This window comes from Hippocampus guttulatus, chromosome 17, assembly GCF_054856545.1.
Source record: "Hippocampus guttulatus isolate MCC_2025c chromosome 17, RoL_Hgut_1.0, whole genome shotgun sequence".
In the NCBI taxonomy this organism is placed as follows: Eukaryota; Metazoa; Chordata; class Actinopteri; order Syngnathiformes; family Syngnathidae; genus Hippocampus; species Hippocampus guttulatus.
The window spans coordinates 8262912-8284041 of record NC_141277.1 but is presented as its reverse complement, the minus strand read 5'-3'; the positions used below and the strand labels follow the sequence as shown (position 1 = coordinate 8284041).

Here is a 21130-nt window from a genome sequence, read left to right as displayed (position 1 = left end):
GGGAGAAAAATGAGAAGGGAAAAAAAGTTATGCTAAATATAAATAAATAAATAAATAAAAACAGCAAATATGTGATGAACAGCGAGGATAGAGATCGGGTCGGCCTGTGAAAAGCAAAAATTCACGGGGAAAAAATGTATTCTTCACAAAAATGTTATCAACATTGATCATGATTTTCCCATGAAAAAAAAAAGAGTGTTGGTTCCCCCTCCAAAAAATCCAAGAAACCCTGCCCCCACCCTCTCCAAAAAAATATATTGACAAAAAATTAGCAGAAGTGAACAGGACTTTTGAATGTTTATAGAACTGTAACATCAATGCTAGCATCCATTAACCGGCCAATGGTGTTTTTCATTATATGCTAGCATTCAGCTAGTAAGTATTTGTGAGACGAAATCTAGCATAAGGCTGAGTTGAACATTTTGGTGTCTATACTTTGCGTCACCCCTGATTTAATTTTGCGCGGGGGGGTAGGGCCATGACAAAGGTGAGCTAAATCAATAAATTTGACGACTTGTTATTGATATTTGGTCTGATCAGCGACGATGTGGATGCAGACTCACGATCCCCCGCGGGGATGGGGGCGGGATGGGATGAATGACGTGACATCATCAGGGTGTGGCCATGCCGACGGCCCTCAGGGGGATCGGGGTGAGGCGTGGGGGGAAGGGGGGGGGGGGTCAGATGTGTCGCAGCATGGCGCCGGGCATCATCTGCTTTACCAGATGATTTATGGATCGCAGCCGGGGGCCGATTGAGTGAGCCCACACACCCCTCTTTGCTCCCCTGCCCTCGTTACCTCATTCATTTAATGGCCTTTTATGGGGAAGGCAAATGTGGATTTTGAGCTTTTTCTGTTCTTTTGTAATCTGCAGCAAAAGATGCATTTGTTTGACTTCTGCATCCGGCAAAACTAAATAAATAAATAAAGAAATAATAAAAAATCCTGCCGTTAACATATCTTGGCCTTACTTTAAAATCTTACATATTGATAAACACTTTTTCCCCCCATTTTTACAGTATTCAAGAAGGGGCGGCCCGGTGGGAAAGTGGTTAGCGCGTCAACCTCACAGTGCAGAGGTTCAATTCCAGCTCCGGCCTCCCCGTGTGCAGTTTGCATGTTCTGCGTGGGTTTTCTACGGTACTCGGGTTTCCTCCCACATTCCAAAAACATGCATGGCAGGCTGATTGAACACTTAAGATTGTCCCTAGGAGTGAGTGTGAGCGTGGATGGTTGTTTGTCTCTGTGTGCCCTGCGATTAGCTGGCAACTGGTTCAGAGTGTCCCCCGCCTACTGCCCGAAGACGGCTGGGATAGGCTCCAGCACCCGCCGTGAGGATAAGCGGATCGGAAAGTGAATGGATGGATGGAAGTATTCTAGAAGAGCAGTGCAGTTTGGTAGCTAGTTAATTTAATTTATGAGACAAAAAAAAAAGACTTGACCTGAACTGGACGGAATTGCTTTGTTTAGTTTTTCCGAATGTGGAAGTCAAACATTGAGCGTGTTCAACTTTCGTTTTTCTGATGTGGAAGCAAAACCCTTCCATCCAAACAGCTTGATGTCCCTCTTTTTCTATTCTTTCCAACATAGTAATCAAATCAAAAATAGTGAACAATGCCACAAGATGAAGTAAAATCACATCCAGAAAATTTGAATTCAAATACAGAGCGCTGACACAAAAGCATATTGATCCCCCGCAGGGAGGCACGGAAGCATCTCACATCTCAGCCTGCAGGTGCCACTTTTGTCATTAGCTCAAGGTCGTGGCTACCCACGATGCCTTGAGCAACAAGTGCACCGGCAAGTGTGACCTGCAGGGGAGAATTTCTTCTGAACACGCGGAAACAGAGCGCCTGTTGCGACTTAACTCAGCAGGCGGCGTCGAGTGTCCGACATGCATACATGCATACACACACACACACACACATGGACATGCACACGCACGCACACATCAACTAGGGATTCTTCTCAAGTGACAAAACTGACAAAAAGCCTCAGAGGCAAAGTCGGTGACGGTGGCGGGCAGCAGATGACAGCGGCGTTTTCCGCTCACCGCCTCTTTTTCTGACAGGAGAACTCTCACAAGACATACAAACATACGCGCACACTTCATCCTCTGTCCTTGATAAATAATCATGATTAAAATCATGTTCATGAAGCCTGAACAATTCTTCGATATGAACTCTTTTACGAACGTTTTAAAAGAGAAAAAAAAATCTATTTCATATTCAGAATACAAAAACACACACACACACATACATATAATATCTTCTACTGTCACAGTTATGTCATTTCCAGTGGCAAGTGCAGGACGCCACAAAAGTAATCGAAAGACTGACAGATGAACTTTTTTTTTTCTGTCAGTGACCTCATCTTGACTCTTAACGCAGCACTGTGTCAAACACTCGTGCGCACACACACACACACCCACAGTGAGGTGGCAGTCTGTTGGTGCTGATTGGCGGCATGTGCTTTCCCCTCCATGCTAATCTGGCCCAGAAATGAGCCTGGTCCAAGGAAGTGCGATTGCGGTGCTTAACACCCTCCCCCGCAAGAAGCAACAATGACTCAATGGCTTAGGAGGACGCTGCAATGGCGTTCTTGCATACTTTCTTACACGCCGGCGGCGTCACAACAACGAAACGAATGAAGTGCGGAGGAAGAGGAAGAAGAAGAAGAGATAGAGGAGGCGGTGGCGGCAAAAGTGGGCGCGCGTGCAACGCTGGACCACACCCAGAGCACGGTGACTCATCTACCCACCGCCACATCAGCCGGTCCTCTCCCACTGCCGTCCGGTGAAGGAGAGCAAGACAAAGATGGAGAGCAACAAAGCTACTCCTGACAAAATCTTGGCCCCGCTAAATAATCGTTATGAAGGGCCCTCCTGGTGGGGTGTGGGGTCGGTTTGCCCGATATAAAAAAAATGTTCATTGGGGTTCCCTGTGGCAGAAAGCCTTACCATGTCACTCCAATTGCAGTGGGACACATCAATGTATAAAAAGCTTCACCCAACTACGGTACGATCATGCCAATTACAATACAAACGCGATTGACTCCATAGACGATACGATAAATACACTGCAGTCAGATTCAAGAGCCCAACTGCGACACGACGCTATACAATACGATTGACACCAATGATGATCAAAAACATTCAAACCTTTCCATGTGAACTTTGTGTGACCTTCTCTAAGCTTTTGGATGCACATGTCCAACTGTTCACTGCTTCAGTACTTTTTGCGCAAGTTGCTTTTCTCCAACGAGGAGCTTTAGGGCAAAATTCACAACTGGCGCTTGATTTCTGAATTGACCAATAAATGTCCGGGTCAATTCGAGCTGGTGTTCAAACAGTCGACCCTCGTCATGCTGTTCACATTTTGACATCATGAGACCAAGAAGACACCTAACAACGGGGTCAACCGTACCTTGCTATTGTTCATCCATCCATCCATTTTCTGACCCGCTTTATCCTCACAAGGGTCGCAGTGGACACGTGTGTGCATATATGTATATTATATATAGATAAAAAAAAATATATATATATATATATGTGTTTGTGTGTGTGAGTGTGTGTTTATGCACACACACGTGTGGGAGGCATGACTCACCAGCTCCACAGATCCATAGTGCTTCCTGCTGAAGTCTCCACGCCGGCAGCCCAGGTCCTCCGAGGCCGAGCTGCAACAGAAACACACGCTGGGTAAACATCAAATCTCTTGGTACAAACACAGACAGCAATTCCTTAATGCTTCTTTAAACAGAAAAAAAAAAAAAAGCACAGGGACCTAAATCCCGAGATAAAACAAGTCTGCGACAGTTAAAAAAAAAAAAAGAAATATCATGACAGTGCAGTTCACAGCGCAATACACTTTCACATAATGTATACAATGCAAACAGTGTTTTATGTCATTGATGTGTATTAGTTTAGCATTTTTTTATGTATGGATAATATATAAAAATAAAGAAAAATAAGAATGTTCAGAATGTTAGTTTTTTTTGTAAATACTTTGTTTTATGATTAGTTTTAGTTTTTTAATTAATGGAGAATTTGTCAAGTGCAAGATAAAAAATATATATATAAAAATTACTGACCACTGGGTAATAAAGTACAATTTTCAAACAATTTCTTTTTTCTTTTGATGTAGCTCTCAGCAACACCGAAAAAAGACATTTTAAAATCAACCCTGTAAGCTCTTGTATGAGATTTTTTGACAAAGATGGAAACGAAGGCCATTGCCCCCTCGAATTATAGTTTTAGTTTTCTTAAGCTAAGACGCAGTTTCACTGAGTTTTCTTTACAGGGTACATGAAAGGGTGAAAGCATTTTTGTTTTGGATTGAATTGGTTCCTTTTTTTTCAATTTTAGTTTCAGTTATTTTCTTCCTTTTCAGAAAACGATCACAACCTTGCCTACAGGTGGGCGGTTACGTTGCTGCTAATTTTCAATGTGTGAATGGAAGCGATGACAATCGTTCTGCCATTCTGAAGCGGGGGGGGGGGGGGGGGGGTCCATCTAATGCACGCTTGGAGCCTTTTCAAGCGCATCCAGCCATCAGCCTTCCGCTCACATTCAGTGGGCGGGTCGAACCCAGCTACTCCTCGAGCTACCCTTTCAAAGCAGCTCCCACTCCATCTCCTTTTTCTTCCTCCTTTTCCTTTTTCGAGAGACATGATGAAACGACACCGGACAGCCTCACTAATGAAAAAGACTGAACGTCTGCCATTGCAGCAGTCGATTGTAGCCTCTTTCCCACAAAGATACGGTGAATCATTAGCGCTCCCTCGCTACGTTGCAGAGAAAATCTACGATTTTCCTGTGAGTTGTGAACTTCGTTCGTATTGCGTTGCTCCTCTGCGTGCGTTAAAAGTAGCAAGATTTACAATTAGCTCAATGGCCAATTTCCAATAGCCAGTGTATGGCGTTTTCAATTACATGTTAGCATGAAGCTAGTGGACTTTGGTTAGACTAAATGACACGTCCGGTTAAATATTTTGCTGTTTAAATAAACCAAGTTCCATTTTCTTTTGTTTTATGTGTCAATATTTCAGTGAATTTCAACTGCAAGTGACGAATCAACAGCTTAAAGCAATCGCGCTCGGGCTCTTATTTGCGAAACTATGTGCGCAAGAGAGTGTTCTCTGTTGACTTAAAGTCAAGTTATACCACAGTCTCGCACCTCTTGCCAGCGATACGGTAAGAGAAGACGCGAATTAATGCTTTTAAAAGTGTTTTGATAAAGAGCGGAATGCTCATTTATGCTAAACCCTCTGTGGCGTTTCGCTTACATATTAGCAGACTTTGGTTCGGCGAAATGATATGTTTGTTTAAACAGTCCGTCATGCCAGCGAGTCTTCTTTTTGTTTCCACGGTATTGTTATATGTTAGCCACCGATATTCTTTGACAGTTTGAGAGTGATAACAGATGCTAATGAATACTTTGGGACCGGGGGGGGGGGGGTGGTTTAAATGTGTTGAACCCGTTTGGGTACAGCGTTTACTACAGTGGACAACTTATCATGGTATCAGCTTACAGGTTTATCATTATTGGTGCATGAAAGGGTTAAACCATGTCCAAAAGTACATCAAAAATGTTTTTATGTGGTTTCTCTCTAGTGCAGATTTTCATTTAATGCAGGTGGGCCTGGAACGTATCTCTCATGCCAAACAGGTTCACTGTCCTGTACTAGGGAACCTAAAACACACAACAATGCCATTGGGTAAAAGTTGGGAAGTTCAAATCGTCCGCAACACACATGCACCTCCAAAAGCCGTAACATCCTTCCTGGAACGCTTTTAGCAATGTACTTTGGTTTCACGTTTAAGGCGGCACTGCCGACGCCATTGCAACTCTGTCGTTCACCAAAACAGCAGCACATTGATATGTTCATTCCTACGAAAGCTTCTGTGTTTGTTCAAACATTTTGTTGTACTTCCAGAAGTCCGACTTGAGTCTAGTTCCACATTGTGCCGAGAATGCGAGATCAACTATCTACTAGTACAGGCTTTGCCCTCCGGTAAAATAACTAGTGTTTTACTAGTAATCTTTTTACACTACTCACGGTTGTTACTAGTGCACACTAGGACGACTATTATTGCAAGGCATGTTGGCACAACTAGTACTGTCCAGGTTACTAGTGCATCACACATGCTTACTGATGCGGCACAATAGTTTATTTTAATTGCATGGGTTACTACATTACGCATCGTCAAAAAGAACATGACTAGTATGACACATTTGTTCGACGAGTGCACCGAGAGTCAAAACAGCTTTCCAACACATGGGTGCGGGCAAAAACAATCGTCAAAAGGGCACATACTAGCTTCATATTCCTCCGCGTAAAAAGGTGCCCCAGACTTAAGCCCGACAACCTCCAGCAGCACATCGCCGATTCGAATTAACTTTAATGAGTGTAACGCACACCTCGCGTGCAGGTGTTGGAGAAGCACCGAGGAAGAAGAGGAGGGGGCGGGGGGGAGGAGAAGGAGGCGCATGCACGCAACAGATGCAAGGTACAAAAACAGCAAACAACAGCGGGGAGGAGAAGGGGGGGGGGGGGGAGAAAGCATGCAGAATTTATAAAGCCTGTGGCTTTTTACCGCTGATTGAAAGTCAACAGTTTACTGGACGCTGGATCCACGCTGTTCATGTCTAGTCCAACAAACTGGTGGAAAAGGAAAAAAGAAAGACCCCCCCTTCACCCCCTACTCCTCCATGCAAACGACCTCCTCCTCCTCCTCCTCCTCTCCTCCTCTTCTTCTAGTTCTCCCAGCGTCCAGCTAAGCGAGCAGCATCCTCATCCTTATCATCTTCGCACACTGCGGCGTCGACACCAGCGGATCAAAAAAACAACAAAACAAAACAACAAAAAAAAACCAAGACTGCCCAAATTGGTGGCTCGCACCGCCGGAGGAGTGTGTGTTTAGTGCCGCATGCTGCCTTCCCTCTGACCCCCCGCCCCCTTCCCCACTCCCCTTACCCCCCCCTCCATGCATCAACAGTGCGTGAGTGAACGCGACACTTTTTTTTCGGCGGGGGGTGGGGGGGCTGGAGGCTCTGCGGGAGTGGAAAAGCCACCCACTCCACAGCAGAAGCACCCCCCCCACCTTACCCACCCGCTCCTGTGACGTCACCGTCAACCACGCCAGGCTTTTTCTCTTTGCACTTAACACTCGCCGGGAGCCCAAAGTGATGTCACGATGCTGGATAACGCAATCACATCCCGGCATCCGGAACAAGCGGCGGAGCAGAGTGACTCGGCAGTGGAATAAATAACAACTACAATGACAATAATAAAAAAAAAAACATCATCATAATCATAACCATTTTTTAATGGGGGAGTGGTTAAATATGTTCCAGAATTTGAATGAGTTATTCAGTTGCAATTCCCCCACTCACTCACAATGCATCCTTCAACCCATCCGAACTACAAAAATGGACTCACTCATTCACTTCCTCACTGTCACTCACTCACTCACCGTTTCCTTAATTAACCCTTTCGGGGACAGCGGTCACTACAGTGGACAGCCGATCATGTTATCAGGTTACAGGTTATCATTATTGGGGAATGAAAGGATTAAATTCATCTGTCCGAAAAAATATTCGCTCATTCATTAACTCTCTCACTGCCCCACTGTCAGTCACTCATTCAACTAGTCATTCACTCACTCACTGCACATTTTTTTCAACGGTATTTGAAATGACAAAGCTTGTCAATCTGAAAGGGAAAAAAATCCCAACAAATGAACCCTATAAAATGTCTAAATACAAAAATTATAGAAAAAAAAGACGTATTAAAAAAAACATCTCCCTAAAGCACTTCATTTTCTCACACACACACACACACACACACACACACACACACACACACACACACACACACACACACACACACACACACACACACACACACACTGAGTAGAGGTGAGCACAAGAAGGAATTTTCAGTTCAGGATAAACGCCACTGGGCTGCTCATCAATATTTCATCAACAAAACCCCGTCGCCCCCCATCTCAGTGTGTGTGTGTGTGTGTGTGTGTGTGTGTGACTGTAAAACACCTAAAGCAACCCAAGCGACACATGACTTCTTTCTCTTTTTCATGACACCTCAAGTGCATCAATAGCAAGGATGCAGAAATTGGCGCCTTTTGTTTTCCTGGCATTGGAATGTGTGTACAAGCAGCCCACCCGAGAAGGGCAACCCCCTCACCCCCCTCAAACTCTAATTAGAACCGGATCTCATACACACACATGATTACGGAGCACACTTCACCAACGTGCGTGCCATCATGACCCTTTGCGTCATCGTGGAATAAACAAGCAGGTCACGAGAGCGTTTCAAATTCGGATGCTTCGCCGTGGCAACTGTGTGGTGACAATTTCTTTCTCATGGCAACGTCGCTAAGGCAACGCTATGTATCAATCAAGTAATAATAATGAATTGAAAGAAAAAACATAAAAACATACTGGCATACTATGGCGGTAGCATCTTGGTGCAGAGCAGGAGCCAACCCAGACTTTTGATCCTACAAGCCACCGTACTTAATCTCTCACCACCGTAAAAGGCAAAATGTAAGCGTTTCCAATAGCCAGCGTTGACAAAACCTTGACTTTTCAATCCCTAAAATGGCTAACGTACTTAACGTTCATGTTCAGAAAAGCTAAACACGTTACATATTTAATGGAGAACATTGACAAAATGTTGAGTTTTTTTGTTGTTGTTTTTTTTTATACGGCTCATACTTGCCACTTGTATTCCGAAAAGCCAAGAAGTCAGTTTCGATCTAAGAGTTTTGACAAAACATTGCCTTGTTGGTCCTTTGAGGCCACCATATTTGGTAGGTAAGTTTTGAATGGAACACTTTTTCAAAAAAATTGCCTTTTAACATTTTAAGGGCACCGTAACTTAGCGTTAAAATTTGGTAAATGCAAATTGAGCCAAATGACACCAAGGTTATGATGGCAACCTTTGGCTTTCAATTTAGATATTAACAGAAACGCAAAACCGTCCAACGCTGTTCTAAAATTGTCTTTTACAATTCATTGGTGAGGGGGAAAAAAATAAAAAAATGTTATTTGGCTCAATGTGAGTTTACGCTACGTCTTCATCGATAGCTGCTGACAATGGTCAAATCCACCACCAGGGGGCTTTGTTTCGCAGATCAATTGAGTGCTTTCACCTTTGAAGCTGAGGCTGACATTTCGAAAATAACCTTCACGAACGCATAGATGTGTGTGTGTGTGTGTGTGTGTGTGTGTGTGTGTGCGTATGTGTGTGTGAAAACTAGATGGAATAAACTATTCCAGGTTTGTTGATCCCCAGACACAAGCAGCGTGTCGGCAGAAGCATTACAGAGTACAAATTCACCAGCCGTGCACGGGTACTTGACGTCAATCAGAGTTATTAATGGAGAGCTTTGAAAAAAAAAAATCCAACAATGCCGCTATGTTTGCCAAACGTTGACGACCGGTCCTTTCAGGCCACCATAGCTCTCACTCAAGGTAGGCAAATTTAAGAACGTTCTGCCAAAATGTTGACGTCTGCTCCCATAAGGCCACGATACTGATTACATCTGTTTAGTAAAACGGTGAAGTGAGCTGAAAAAGTCTGACTTAGTGAGAGAGATTTGGCAAAATGGGGTCTTTTGGTCTTCGATGGCCACCGTATCTGTCGCTTAAGTTAGGCAAAGTTGAAGTTGAATGAAGAACTTTGACAAGATTTTGATTTATGCCCCTACAAGACCACCGTACTTCTTGCGTGTGGTCAGTAAACGTTTCAGTAGGTTGAAAATGTTGAATTTATGTGTGTGTGCAAGTGTAGATTAGGTTTGCTAATTCCTATATAATTATTATGATTTAAAACAGAGTCTCAAAATCTGATTATTCCCCCTTTGGTTCGTCTCTCTGGAAGCCATTAGTCAACTATATGGAAAGAGCCTGCCCTCTTGTGGTTAAAAATGTACATTACAAGCGAATCGTTCCGGTTCATTTTGTTTTAAAAGTTGTACAACAATAAATAAATAAAAGCATACATAAATAAATACATTAAATTACTTGAAAACTTATCCTGAAAAGTGAAACTGATTTCAACTTTTTTTATTAAAGTTTTTTTAAAGTAAAAAATGACTTTTTTAAGTTAAATGTGGAAAAAGTTAAACGTATGTAAAAAGGGAAAGGTACAATACAACTATATGTAATAAATACTGCGTAACTAAAATAAACTAAGCCACGCCCCCCAAAACAATCTCTTTTCTGTGAAAATAAAATTAACACTTAATTGAAGGCTCGTTAAGCAATTGTGTTGGTCACCTAACTTTATCACACAATATTTAATTGACCTTTTTTTTTATCTCGCACTTGACAAATATTACATATTAAAAAATATATTATTAAAAAAAACAACTAGTACTATAACTAATGAAAGCTGAGAAAACCTGCTCTGAAAACTATTTAAAACTGACTGGAAAGTCAAAACCAAGGCAAAAATGGACGATAATGAAAATGTTGCTATTGTGAGTCGGAGGAGACCGGCAACCTTGAAGCAAAACATACGCCAACTTTGGCTTTTTCCACTCCACACATCACACATGAGTCAAGTCAGCTCAGAAGTGTTGACCTCAAGCCCCAAGCCGACAGTACACTTGTCATTTGCTTCCACTGGCGGGTAAAGGCGGGGACACGAGGGCGGTGTCACACAAACCCTCCCACTCACTCGCTCGCCCTCTTTGCGTCATCCGCGGTTGAAAAACATCCAAAAAGGCTCCAACTGTACGCTGGCCTTGCTCCAGCCGACTATAATGGGAAATGTTTTTCCAGCCTTCCCGGAGTTCTTTTTCATATGGAGCCTAAATGAAAGCAGATGTTGAGGACGACTAGCAAAAGTTGACACGGCGCTCCAATCAAACCTGTTTGGGCTCTTTATTGTTGTTGTTAGGTTTTTTTTTTTGGGATCCTTCCGTTTTTCTCTCCACGTAATTTGGACGGGGGTTTTTTCTGGCTAAAACTGAGCATTGCACGGCTACGCCGAGCGAGCGACGCCGGGCGAGCGACGCAGAGCGAGCTGCGCTGCTGCATATGGGAGCCATTACGCACCCGGCCGTTTATCGGGCCTCGAGAGGGGACCGAGCCAAGCGGCTCAGGCTCACTTCTGCGACGTCCCAGCTGCACATTTTGCTCGGGAAAAGAGAGATGCATGCTATGCACGTGCCGACGCCGATATAGAACCTTCCGTTCATTCGTGAAGGGTTTAAAGTGTGAGAAATTCACGACTCACAAATTGACCATTTTATCCTCCGTTATTTACGGAAAATTGCCTTCTTACTATTTTTGCGCTCAAGCAAAAGCCCGGTCGAAAAGAAAAGTGGTGCTTCAGCACCATCTTAATGACTTGGAACTATCTTGAAGTGAGAGGAGGAGCTTCATTTAGTCAGTGCTTGATGTCTAAGACAAAAAAGTAATGCTTTGCCGCCAGCTTGTGGCTCCTTGGTGCCAACACTCGAATAAGAGTTAGGTAAAAAAAAAAATCATCCAAATTCAGTCAAAAAGGGATCAATCCAACTTTGTGAGTCAAATCAATAACACGCAAAACATTGCTTCATTTTGGGGGGGGGGGTTATGGGTTATTTATTTGATCCAATTTTTGGGGTTAAATGTCCTGTGGCATCCAGGTGCTAAGCAATTACGTCGTAGTGAGGGGAGGGGCTTCTATTAGACAGGCAAAAACCCGGCTTCATATAAAAGAGGTGCTATCGCGCCGCCTTGTTGCATCGTGGTACAAAGGAACTAGGTCGAAGTGAGTGGAGGAGCACCGACTGCGTTTTTAATCATTCATTCCCAAAACCCGTTGCCGTATTTTACTGCTCGTTCCGTAGATTAATCAAATAATCGGCTAATATAAATGACATCTTATTGAAAAATGAAAATCTTTTTTTCTCACGGAATTATTCGAGTTATGCGATTCAGCGTTGCAGCCTACACATTTGAACAGTATTACTGCAAACTGACTGTAGATACGGAGTGATTCCCAACACAGCTTTTGACTGCATTCTATCGCCACATACAACAAAAACAACAACAAAAATGATGGTTGCTATTTGGAAACGTGTTTCTCATTGCCCCACAACACTTTGAAGCAGAGGAAAGAAAAAAAAAAAAGCTTCAGCGGGAAACCACGATGAGGACAAGCAAGGAGTTGGTTTTGTTTCTCCCTTCGTGCTGAAGGCGCTCTTGTAGGCTTGCTAGGCGAGGCGAACAAAAACATACGTTTTGGTAGCAATACGCTAACAATGCACTCTCGGCATTAAACCGTATAGAAATAGATAGACATTGGATCTTCATCGCAAATATGAGACAATGGTGAAGGACGTAAATCATACAGAAAAATCGTCCATGCCTGTCAGTGTCGGTAGCCGGTATCGGCAGCCTTCGCAAGTACCCAATGCATTGAAATAAGACCATTTAAAAAAAAACATATACAATTCTATATGCGTCAACATGTTTAGTTATTCAGACTTGACTGTACACCGTCCAACCCTTAAGCATAGGTTTTGCTTATTCAGCACTTATTCAGGAAACAACAACACACAGCACCATGACACTCAACAGCACACAAAGCCCTCGGCTGGAGTCTCTTTGACACACCGGCGCTAGGGAGATGCTCATTTGATTGTGCCCCCCACGCTTGCTGTTCTGATTGATGGTCCACTAGACCTGGAAGCCTGGCAGGTCACGTGACTCACTCGGGCGTAGAGCTCAACAACCGGCAAAGTGGAAGGGACACACGCGTACACACCCACGCAGTTATTCAAGTCATCAGCTACAAGCGAGACTCCTCGGTAAATTTGCTCCTCCGAACGCCTCCGTACGCCTGCCCGAAATAGCGGGAAATGAGGGGTGCTGAGGAAGAGCGGGATAATCATTCAGGATCACGATCCGCCTTGACAGCTAAGCTCGAAATTAGCATCAAACTCGACTCACTAATGCACTCCGTGGCAATCGCCAGGCACTAATCCGGATTGAAGATTTCTCCTTAAAAGAGCCCCTAACCTCAAAAGACACCCAATCTTCCCCTAAAAAGGACCCCAGCAACCCTTAAAAGACCCCAACTTTCGCCAAAAATACACCCAAACATTGACTCAAAAAAAAAAAAACCCCTCCAACCTACTCCGAAGAAGAACCCAACCCCTCCACGAAAAGACCCATCACCTTTCGCTAAAAACCTCCCCCTAAAAAACTCCCAAAGCCCCCTCGAAAACCTCGTCGTTCAACTTAAAGTAGTCCGAACTCCCACATTTTCGTTTGCAGCAGCTAATACACACTCTTCCTTTATTTTTAACATATCCTTCGTTATTGGCTAAAAAATAAAAAATACTGCCCGTCCGTTGAAGCTAGAGTGGCATTCAGGCTAATCTGCTTGCAATTTCAATTGACAAGCTAGCTTCCTGTGACGCGTTTTGTTTACTCATCAAACAACTACTTATAGTTGTTTATGTCATATGTGTTCATGATTGTTTACATGCCAAATGCGCGCAGTGAGGGCTTGTGAGTTCGCTGTTTTAGACGTTTTGCCGCCATCTTGTGGCATCTATATGCCATTAAAAATCCCTTTTAAATTGTATTTTTGGGGGAGGGGGCAATTACTTGTAGCAGGGCTTGGTACATCAATGATGCAGGCAATTACATTCTCTCTCTACCCTCCTGCTTTCTTTTGGGATGCCTGGAAACGCACTCAGTATCCCTGCGTGGTTCACGGTTGAATACTCTAGCCAGCATCACCTCATCCCTGATTGGGTAGGCAGGTAACCCCCCCAGTCTCCCTTTCGAAAAAAAAAAAAGAAGAAGCATGACTTGACATCCGCTCTGCTGCAGTCAGGTGCGCAACAACCGCGATAATTGGATGTTCGGGGGAGCGAATCCCCCTAAGAAGTGGCTAGCGAAATGCTCCATATTTGGTGCTACATGGCAAACTTAACACTCCTCCTCCTCCTCCTTGAATGCAAGCAGCAAAAGATCAACCTACCTGGTAATCTCGAAGCTGCAGCCCTTGCGAAGGAGCAGAGCTCTCTTCCGCATGATGCCTTTGTCTCTGCCGAGGTAAACATTTTTATCCGAATTCATGAGCGCGCACTCGGTGAACTCCTTTCCCCTTTCAAAAAGTACCTCCAAAAAAAAAAAAAATCCTTTCCGGCCAAAAGTGATCTTGCAGACTTGTTTCCACCTCCACCAGCCCCCCCACTTTCTCCTCCTTCCTCCCTCCTCCTCCCTCCTTCTTCTTCCTCAGACTGGACAAAAAGGTACCGTGAGAGAGCCGACGAGCGCACACCGTCGCGGGGCAGTCGGCGCCTCCATGCGGGCTTCGGGAAACTGAGGAGCCGGGGCGGAGTGGGCTGGGGATGGTGGTGGTGGGGGGTGGCTGCTGGGCTTTCCAGACGCGTCCAGCCGACGGTTGCGGGATTTCGCGTGCGGCGGAGGGCAAGCTGCTCCCTGGCTGACTCCGTACACTGTGACGAGAGAGAGAGTGAGAGTGAGAGTGAGAGAGAGAGATAGAGAGAGAGCGAGTGGCCACTTTATTAGGTTCACAATCGAAAGCGGGCTCAGTGGTAATTATAAATAATAATAATTATTATTAGAATTAGTCATACAGTGTTGTAATTGAGTTTAGTCGGCATTAAAATGAATGTAAATGCCATTCATTACTTCTGCCCCCCCCCAAAAAATTATTATTTTTTGTCATGTCAGTCTATAATATTTGTACTGTATAAAAACGTACAGTAATGACATATTTCATGAAGCAGTTTTGGCCAAATGTTTTGTTTCAGTTCAATGGACGTTGCGCTCAGGGGCGGAGCTAGACTTTAAAGGGGGCATGGGGTGGCCAAGGCTAATTCCTTTTTACCTTTTGATGTTCTTTTTATATGTTTTCTTCACAATTTTTAACTTATGAGGTTCTAGTGTTTCATATTTTGTATCTTTTGATGATCTAGCTTTTTAATTTTTTCTTTTTACATTTTGTGCTTTTTACTGTTCTAGTTTTCTTGCCAACTGTTAACTTTTGAGGTTCTAGTTTCTCATATTTTGTACCTTTTGAAGTTCATATTTTTTTTTACAGTTTGTGCCTTTTGCTATTCTAGCTTTCTTGACAATTGTTAACTTTTGAGGTTCCAGTTTTTCATATTTTGTACATTTTAAGGTTCTCGTGTTAGTCACAACCGTTTGAGGTTCTAGTTTTTCAAATTTTGTAACCCTTCATGTGCTCGGGTTCTTGACAATTTTGACCATTGGAGTTTCAAGCTCTTCCCATTTTCAAGCCCTTTCTTATGTTCTAGTGTTTGTTCCCATTTTGAGCAGCCACACACACACACAACTGTTCTTGCATGTTTATCGTACTGATGGTTTGAGGAGGAATTCTCCCACCGTGACTCATCTGGAATGAAATGAGCGTGATTGGAAGGAGCTGTGAGCGACCATTCATCTCCACTGTTTACCTAAACGGCATCAGCTCGGGTGGCGCCTCCTTTGTCCGTCTTGGCTGTTATTTGACTTGCGTTTGATGAAACATGAAGAGAGTCGACTACATCTGAAGCAAGGCTCCCCGGGGTCTTATCAACTGGCTGACAGCTATTTCGGTGGAATTACGGCAGAGACGTCGCCAGAACGCAAACACACTTGGAATGTCTGTTTCGTGTTGACTCGATCGGGGTGAGGGAGACGCGAAGTCTAAATATTTACTTTTGCGATGAGCTTAAAGTCAATTCCATAGCCTTATTCTCATAAGAATTTAGTGACATTTTTTTTGCCATGTTACTGAAATATTCAATTTTCAAGGCAAGAGTTCAATTTTTACATTTCACAGAAAGTCTGAATTTAGAGTGAACTGCCTTTGGTGTAGTACCATGCGGCGCCACAACACTCCTGGCAGCACTGAGCTCTAATGGAGGAGCAACATCATTAACACGGCAAATATAACAACAAAAATTAACACACAAAAATGCATTCATCAACTAGGGGTCTCACCTAGCTGACCAGTAAAATTTTTCTTTTTAACAACCGCAATGACCGACAGATGCCTGGAGATGGTGGCATCACGTGGCTTTGGATTTGAGATCAGAACAGATTTTGAGTAGAAGATAAAGATTAGGTAATGAAATTTGACTTGTCACGGGCGATTATGAGAGAGAGAAATGCAAATGTAAAACCGAGCCATTGCTCCGTTGTTAATTACTACAGAAGAGAAAAAGCTTTTAATTGCCGCAGAGTGCCATTGCGTAAAGAGCAGATGCCGGCTGCCCCCTCGTCACATTTCTCTGCCAGCCTCTCAATAATAGTAAATAAGTGCTTCATGTGCAAAAAGCAACAATAGAAGAAAAAAAATCATCTTGGCACAAAATGAATAACTTGGTTGCAATACTATTCATCAGTCCAACGAATTTCACAGCACCCACTTCTTTTGTGACAGACACACTGGAACCATGAAAATTCAGCACAATTTGATTCATGAGCACTCCAATTTTTCAAGTTACAGGATGTTTCCGGGTCATTTTGGCTTTTAAATTGGTGTATTATGGTACTGCAATGCTCTGGCCTGAAAAAAAGGGAAAAAAAGGTATTGAACATCCATACTTGTCATCAACTCATGTACTATAGTAATACATAGTTAGAGATGCACATCTTTGGAAAATTCCATTGCTCAACCACATGCTAAAGAATAGCAAGTTTTGCCCAAAGTACAGAAACATTGAACAGTTTGCCATCCAAAGGTTCAGTGAAGGTCAAGTTGACCCATCAATTTTAAAGTGCATTTTAGCTTCACCTCGAAACTTCACCCTGCAGACAAATAGCCCTAATTTTGGAGAGTCTTGTCTACATAATAGGCAGTGAGTCAGGATGCAAACATCTGCGGTGGCTTTTGTTTGTTCATAATAACATACGCGCGGTCATTACACCGACAGACCATCGGGCGGTAATTGCTCGGCTCCCGCTCTCCATCCTGCTGCTGATGATTGCTTTAACTGAAAGTGGATGTCACAGGCACCTGCGCAGTGTCACCCCCAAGAGCACGCCCTGCCATTAGGGCTTGTCTCATTACACTGGCCTGCTTAGCTTGCCAATAAGGACAATAACAATAATAACGCAAGTTGGGTTACATCAAATGCTGCGCCACTTGGACACGTTCTGCTGCAGCAAAATATTTTGTTGTAAAGGGAGGCGACTCGCTCGTTTGCACAAGTAAAGTTATTTGTCACTCCCACATGAATTTTACTGTAAAAACGGCAAGTGAATGACACAGGGATGAGGTGACACCGGTAACGTGTTACCAAGCAACATGCTACTTGAGAATGGTAGCCATTTGGAGTACTCAAAAATGGCCTCCATTTCGAGTACAGTACTAAAAAATGGCCGCCATTTCGGAGTACTCAAAAATGGCCACCATTTCGGAGTACTCAAAAATGGCTGCCATTTCGAGTACTCAAAAACAGCTGCCATTTCGAATACTCAAAAATGGCCGCCTTTTCGGAGTACTTAAAAATGGCCGCCATTTTGGAGTACTCAACAATGGCTGCCATTTCAAGAACTCAAAAATGGCCGCCATTTCGGAGTACGCAAAAATGGCCGCCATTTCGGAGTACGCAAACACGGCTGCCTAACGCTATTTAACAAATGCTCTGTGTACTAGATTTATTCTTTTTTTATAAAGTCAAAGCCACTGTAACATCTGGCATCGTTTGAACATTTAATCCTGTGCCACACTGTGGGAATCACACATCTGGTACGGGAATCTTTTATTTATTTTTTTTAATTCAGGTTGCATCAAATGCTAAATGTGGCACGCAAAGTATTAGAAAGTGCTCTACAGTATTTTTCCAAGCAATCGCTGATGCTTTTGAGCTGTGTGTGTCCAAGGGTGTGTTTGTGCGCACTGTTGATTCGAGCTGATTACTAGTTAAACCAATTACTCTGCCTTCCAGGATACATCTGCCTCCGTCCGTTCCCTGCTAATCTGCACAGAGCTATTAGCATGTTGCATTTGTGGCCAAAAAAAAAAAAAAAAAAGATAGTGAGAGCGCATCAGAGAGAAAGTAAATCAAAAACCCTGGGGAAGGCACAACAAAAGAGCCAATCGAGGCCTTTTATCTCATCAAGGGCAAGGTTGCCATTCCAGATGGACGGAAGAGGAACTCAGCTAACTGCAAATTGTAATTAGCACCACAAAGGAAGCTGCGGTTTGCGTCACTGTTTGTCTGTTATTGGATGGATGGAGTTATTGATGGAGAGATAGCAAGGTAAGGAGCGATCGAGAGCTGCATCACTTTAGCGGCAATGCATAAATTCCCAAGTGGAAAAATTTCGTGACATAAAGTACGTTTGTCCAACACCTGAGCTAATTAGCGCGTCGTTGCCATGCAGACGAAAGGCGGGAAGGACGAGCGATTATCGCCAAGGTCGCGGCTGCTGCCAAAGCCAGCGCTCATCTCTCAGCAGATAACGACTCAGGGAGAAGGAAATTATAGGAAGATGGAACCATAGACGAAGCCCTCGGGCATTGTGATGCAGCTACTTTAAAAAAAAACAAAAAAAAAACTGTGAGTCACACCTGCTTGCGAAAAACGGAGAGGGTAAATTAAAAGTCACAAATCAGCCGTACAAGAGGTAATCAATCATTGCTGCTCCACTCAGGTCCATGTACTTATGTACGTGCGTGTGCGTGCGTGTGGACAAGATTGACGGCCGCAAATGGTCTGCCATGTTTTGTGCATGCAGCGTCAGCTTCCCGCCAATCAATTCATCAGCCACCAACACCGAGAGGGAATAATAATCACATTTCCCTCCAGCCGGTGGGAAAACGGTTCATATGCGACGCAAGTGAGACGCGGACAGTCAACAGATAAAGCGCATCTGCGAAAGAATACTTGAACAACGGCTGTGGCTTCGAAAAGCAAAGTGGCCAACTTCTTGAGCACTTTTTGATTTGGCTTTCTTGAGACTTTTCGGGATGTTTGTTCATGCCTGACTAGTTTGCTGAACTTCATGTAGCTTAGTACCAACTTCGGTGCGGGGCTGAATTTGTGAAAAAGTGATGTCAAAGGAAGCCGTTTGAAAATGCTGGCTGCATATTGGACTAGGGGTTAACATGAATGGCTTACATTCTGGTGTTCGGTGGTTCAAATCTCCCTGTAATGCTTGCTTGACATCGGAAAGCTGAAATTAGCCGGTTTTGTGGCGGCGGGTGATTGGTCGTCTCATGCAGGTATCGCCCTCTAGTGGTTTGTTTAAAGAACACACTCATTCCGAGATTCTCCCATCCCATTCAAATGTGCTAAAAATAACAATTGATTCACTAATTGACGTCCAATTTTCCACATCGACAAACATGCACCCAATATTGGGCTGCAATTGGTCAAGGTATTAAAATCATTTTTTTAAAATGTTCTTTTATTTGATTGGCTTGTTGCAATGTTCTCTCTCTTTAATGTCGCAAATTGGATTGGAGTTCAAGATGTTCTCTCGCCAGCAAATAAATTGACTTTGAAAGCGGCCAAGATGACAAAGCTGACATCTCGTTCCGGCTGACTTACCGCTCCGTGTCACTTATATTAATAATGTCTCACACATGCACACACTCGCACACACTCACACTTCCAGATCACACGTAGTGTGATAGGGGGTGACAGGATATCTTTGATTGGAAAAATATTCCTTGCTTAACAATTATTTTGAATAATCGATTAATCTGCAGATTTCCATCCCTTTATTCAAAATCCCCCAAAATTGACAGTGCAGAAAATGCACTAACAGATGTTTTCTTTTTAATTATTCCATTACTGGTTTGGTCCGTAGCACGTTCTAAAAAAATCAATTGATCGTTGCATCTCTACTTGGAATGTTTTTTTAAAGGTTAGGCATAACGCTTTTGAATTTGAAACACACGCGAACACTGCAATGAAGCCTCACACAATTGGGGAATGTCCCTTCTACGGCCCCCTACTCGCAAGCTTGACGGAAGTGAAGTTATTTCCCTCTCGTATTATTTGGCAGTTATTTCAACAAATAAATATTGACTTACGCCCTTGCTTGTGTGTACTGTTACTTCCCACCACTGGTCATTTTTAAACTAGCGACACGAAGATGAGTCATACTGGATATAAGGTGCCAATTGTGTAAAACGAATGTCATCTTTAGTTCCTTCATTCAGCATGTGTGAATGTGTGTGTGTGGGAGGCGGCAAGCATACTCATTCCCCTGGCAGGCAAAATGTAATCTTTTGTGTGAACAGCAAGACGGAAAGAGAAAGTCCATGTACACTTCGCACTGAACGGCGTTCTTTGGTGTTTAACGGCCACCGCGGGGGATGGAAGGGGGATTTAAATTTCATTGAGCGGACCCACTAATGACACAAACGAAGACTCACACTGCAAGGGTGACACCCTAGTTGCACCTCAGGGCAAGATGTGACTTCAATGAGAATTTAGGAGGCAGGGATCACCACAGGTTTCTTCGGGTTAAATTTAAGACCTATTTAACATCATTTAAAAAATTATAGGCAATGAAAGGAAAGGTTATGTTTAAAAACATGTCAAGATTATTTTGAATGTAATAAACACATGGGTGGATGATTTATCGATCCTGTGAACACGTAACACGTTTATTTGTAGCGTGGCTAGCGCCTTACTCACCTCATTGAGCTTCGGTCCTCAGCGCCTGAGGCGGTGCGTCGTGGACAAGAACCTCACAGCAGGTGTTCCTTTCTCTGGGGTGAAGGGAAAACCAAAGCAAACATCACTGGTCATCTCCTTATGCTATATTTAGCTCCAAACAAGAGCCACTTTAGCTTTCAGACTCTTCCTTTTTAGGAAGGTTGCAAGACTGAACAGAGAATGGGCTTGAATCCACGAGTTAGCTGGCCGCTGGGAATCAAGACGGTTAGCACAGTTAGCATAGCTAGCTGCAAAGCAAGCTGGGTGGAAGCTTCCCATCACAAGTTCTGAGAAGGATATTTAATAAGTAGACAAGAGAACGGGTCAACTTTTAAATAAATGCACCATAGAGCTACTGATAGCATTTTAGCTTTGCGTTGCCCCTCAAGAGGCCTAAAATACATGTTTAACTTTTTTTTTTTTTTTTACTCCAGGATAAA

At 43.5% G+C, this 21130-nt stretch overlaps 1 protein-coding gene across 3 annotated transcripts in view; it reads right to left on the bottom strand.

The window, feature by feature from the left end:
* The window catches only part of garnl3 (GTPase activating Rap/RanGAP domain like 3), a 33529-nt gene extending 19004 nt beyond the window's left edge, over nucleotides 1-14525 (bottom strand). For 2 of the 3 annotated variants that reach the window (XM_086135427.1, XM_086135428.1), the window contains exons 1-2: nucleotides 14018-14525; nucleotides 3610-3679 (exon numbers count right to left, since the gene is read on the bottom strand). In XM_086135427.1, the coding sequence (XP_085991553.1) occupies nucleotides 3610-3679; nucleotides 14018-14115 (168 nt within the window). In that variant the 5' untranslated portion in view covers nucleotides 14116-14525. Of the gene's footprint in view, nucleotides 1-3609; nucleotides 3680-6599; nucleotides 6701-14017 lie in introns of those variants that run through there. The other variant, XM_086135429.1, reaches the window with a different exon arrangement.
* Between the last annotated feature and the right edge of the window lie 6605 nt (nucleotides 14526-21130).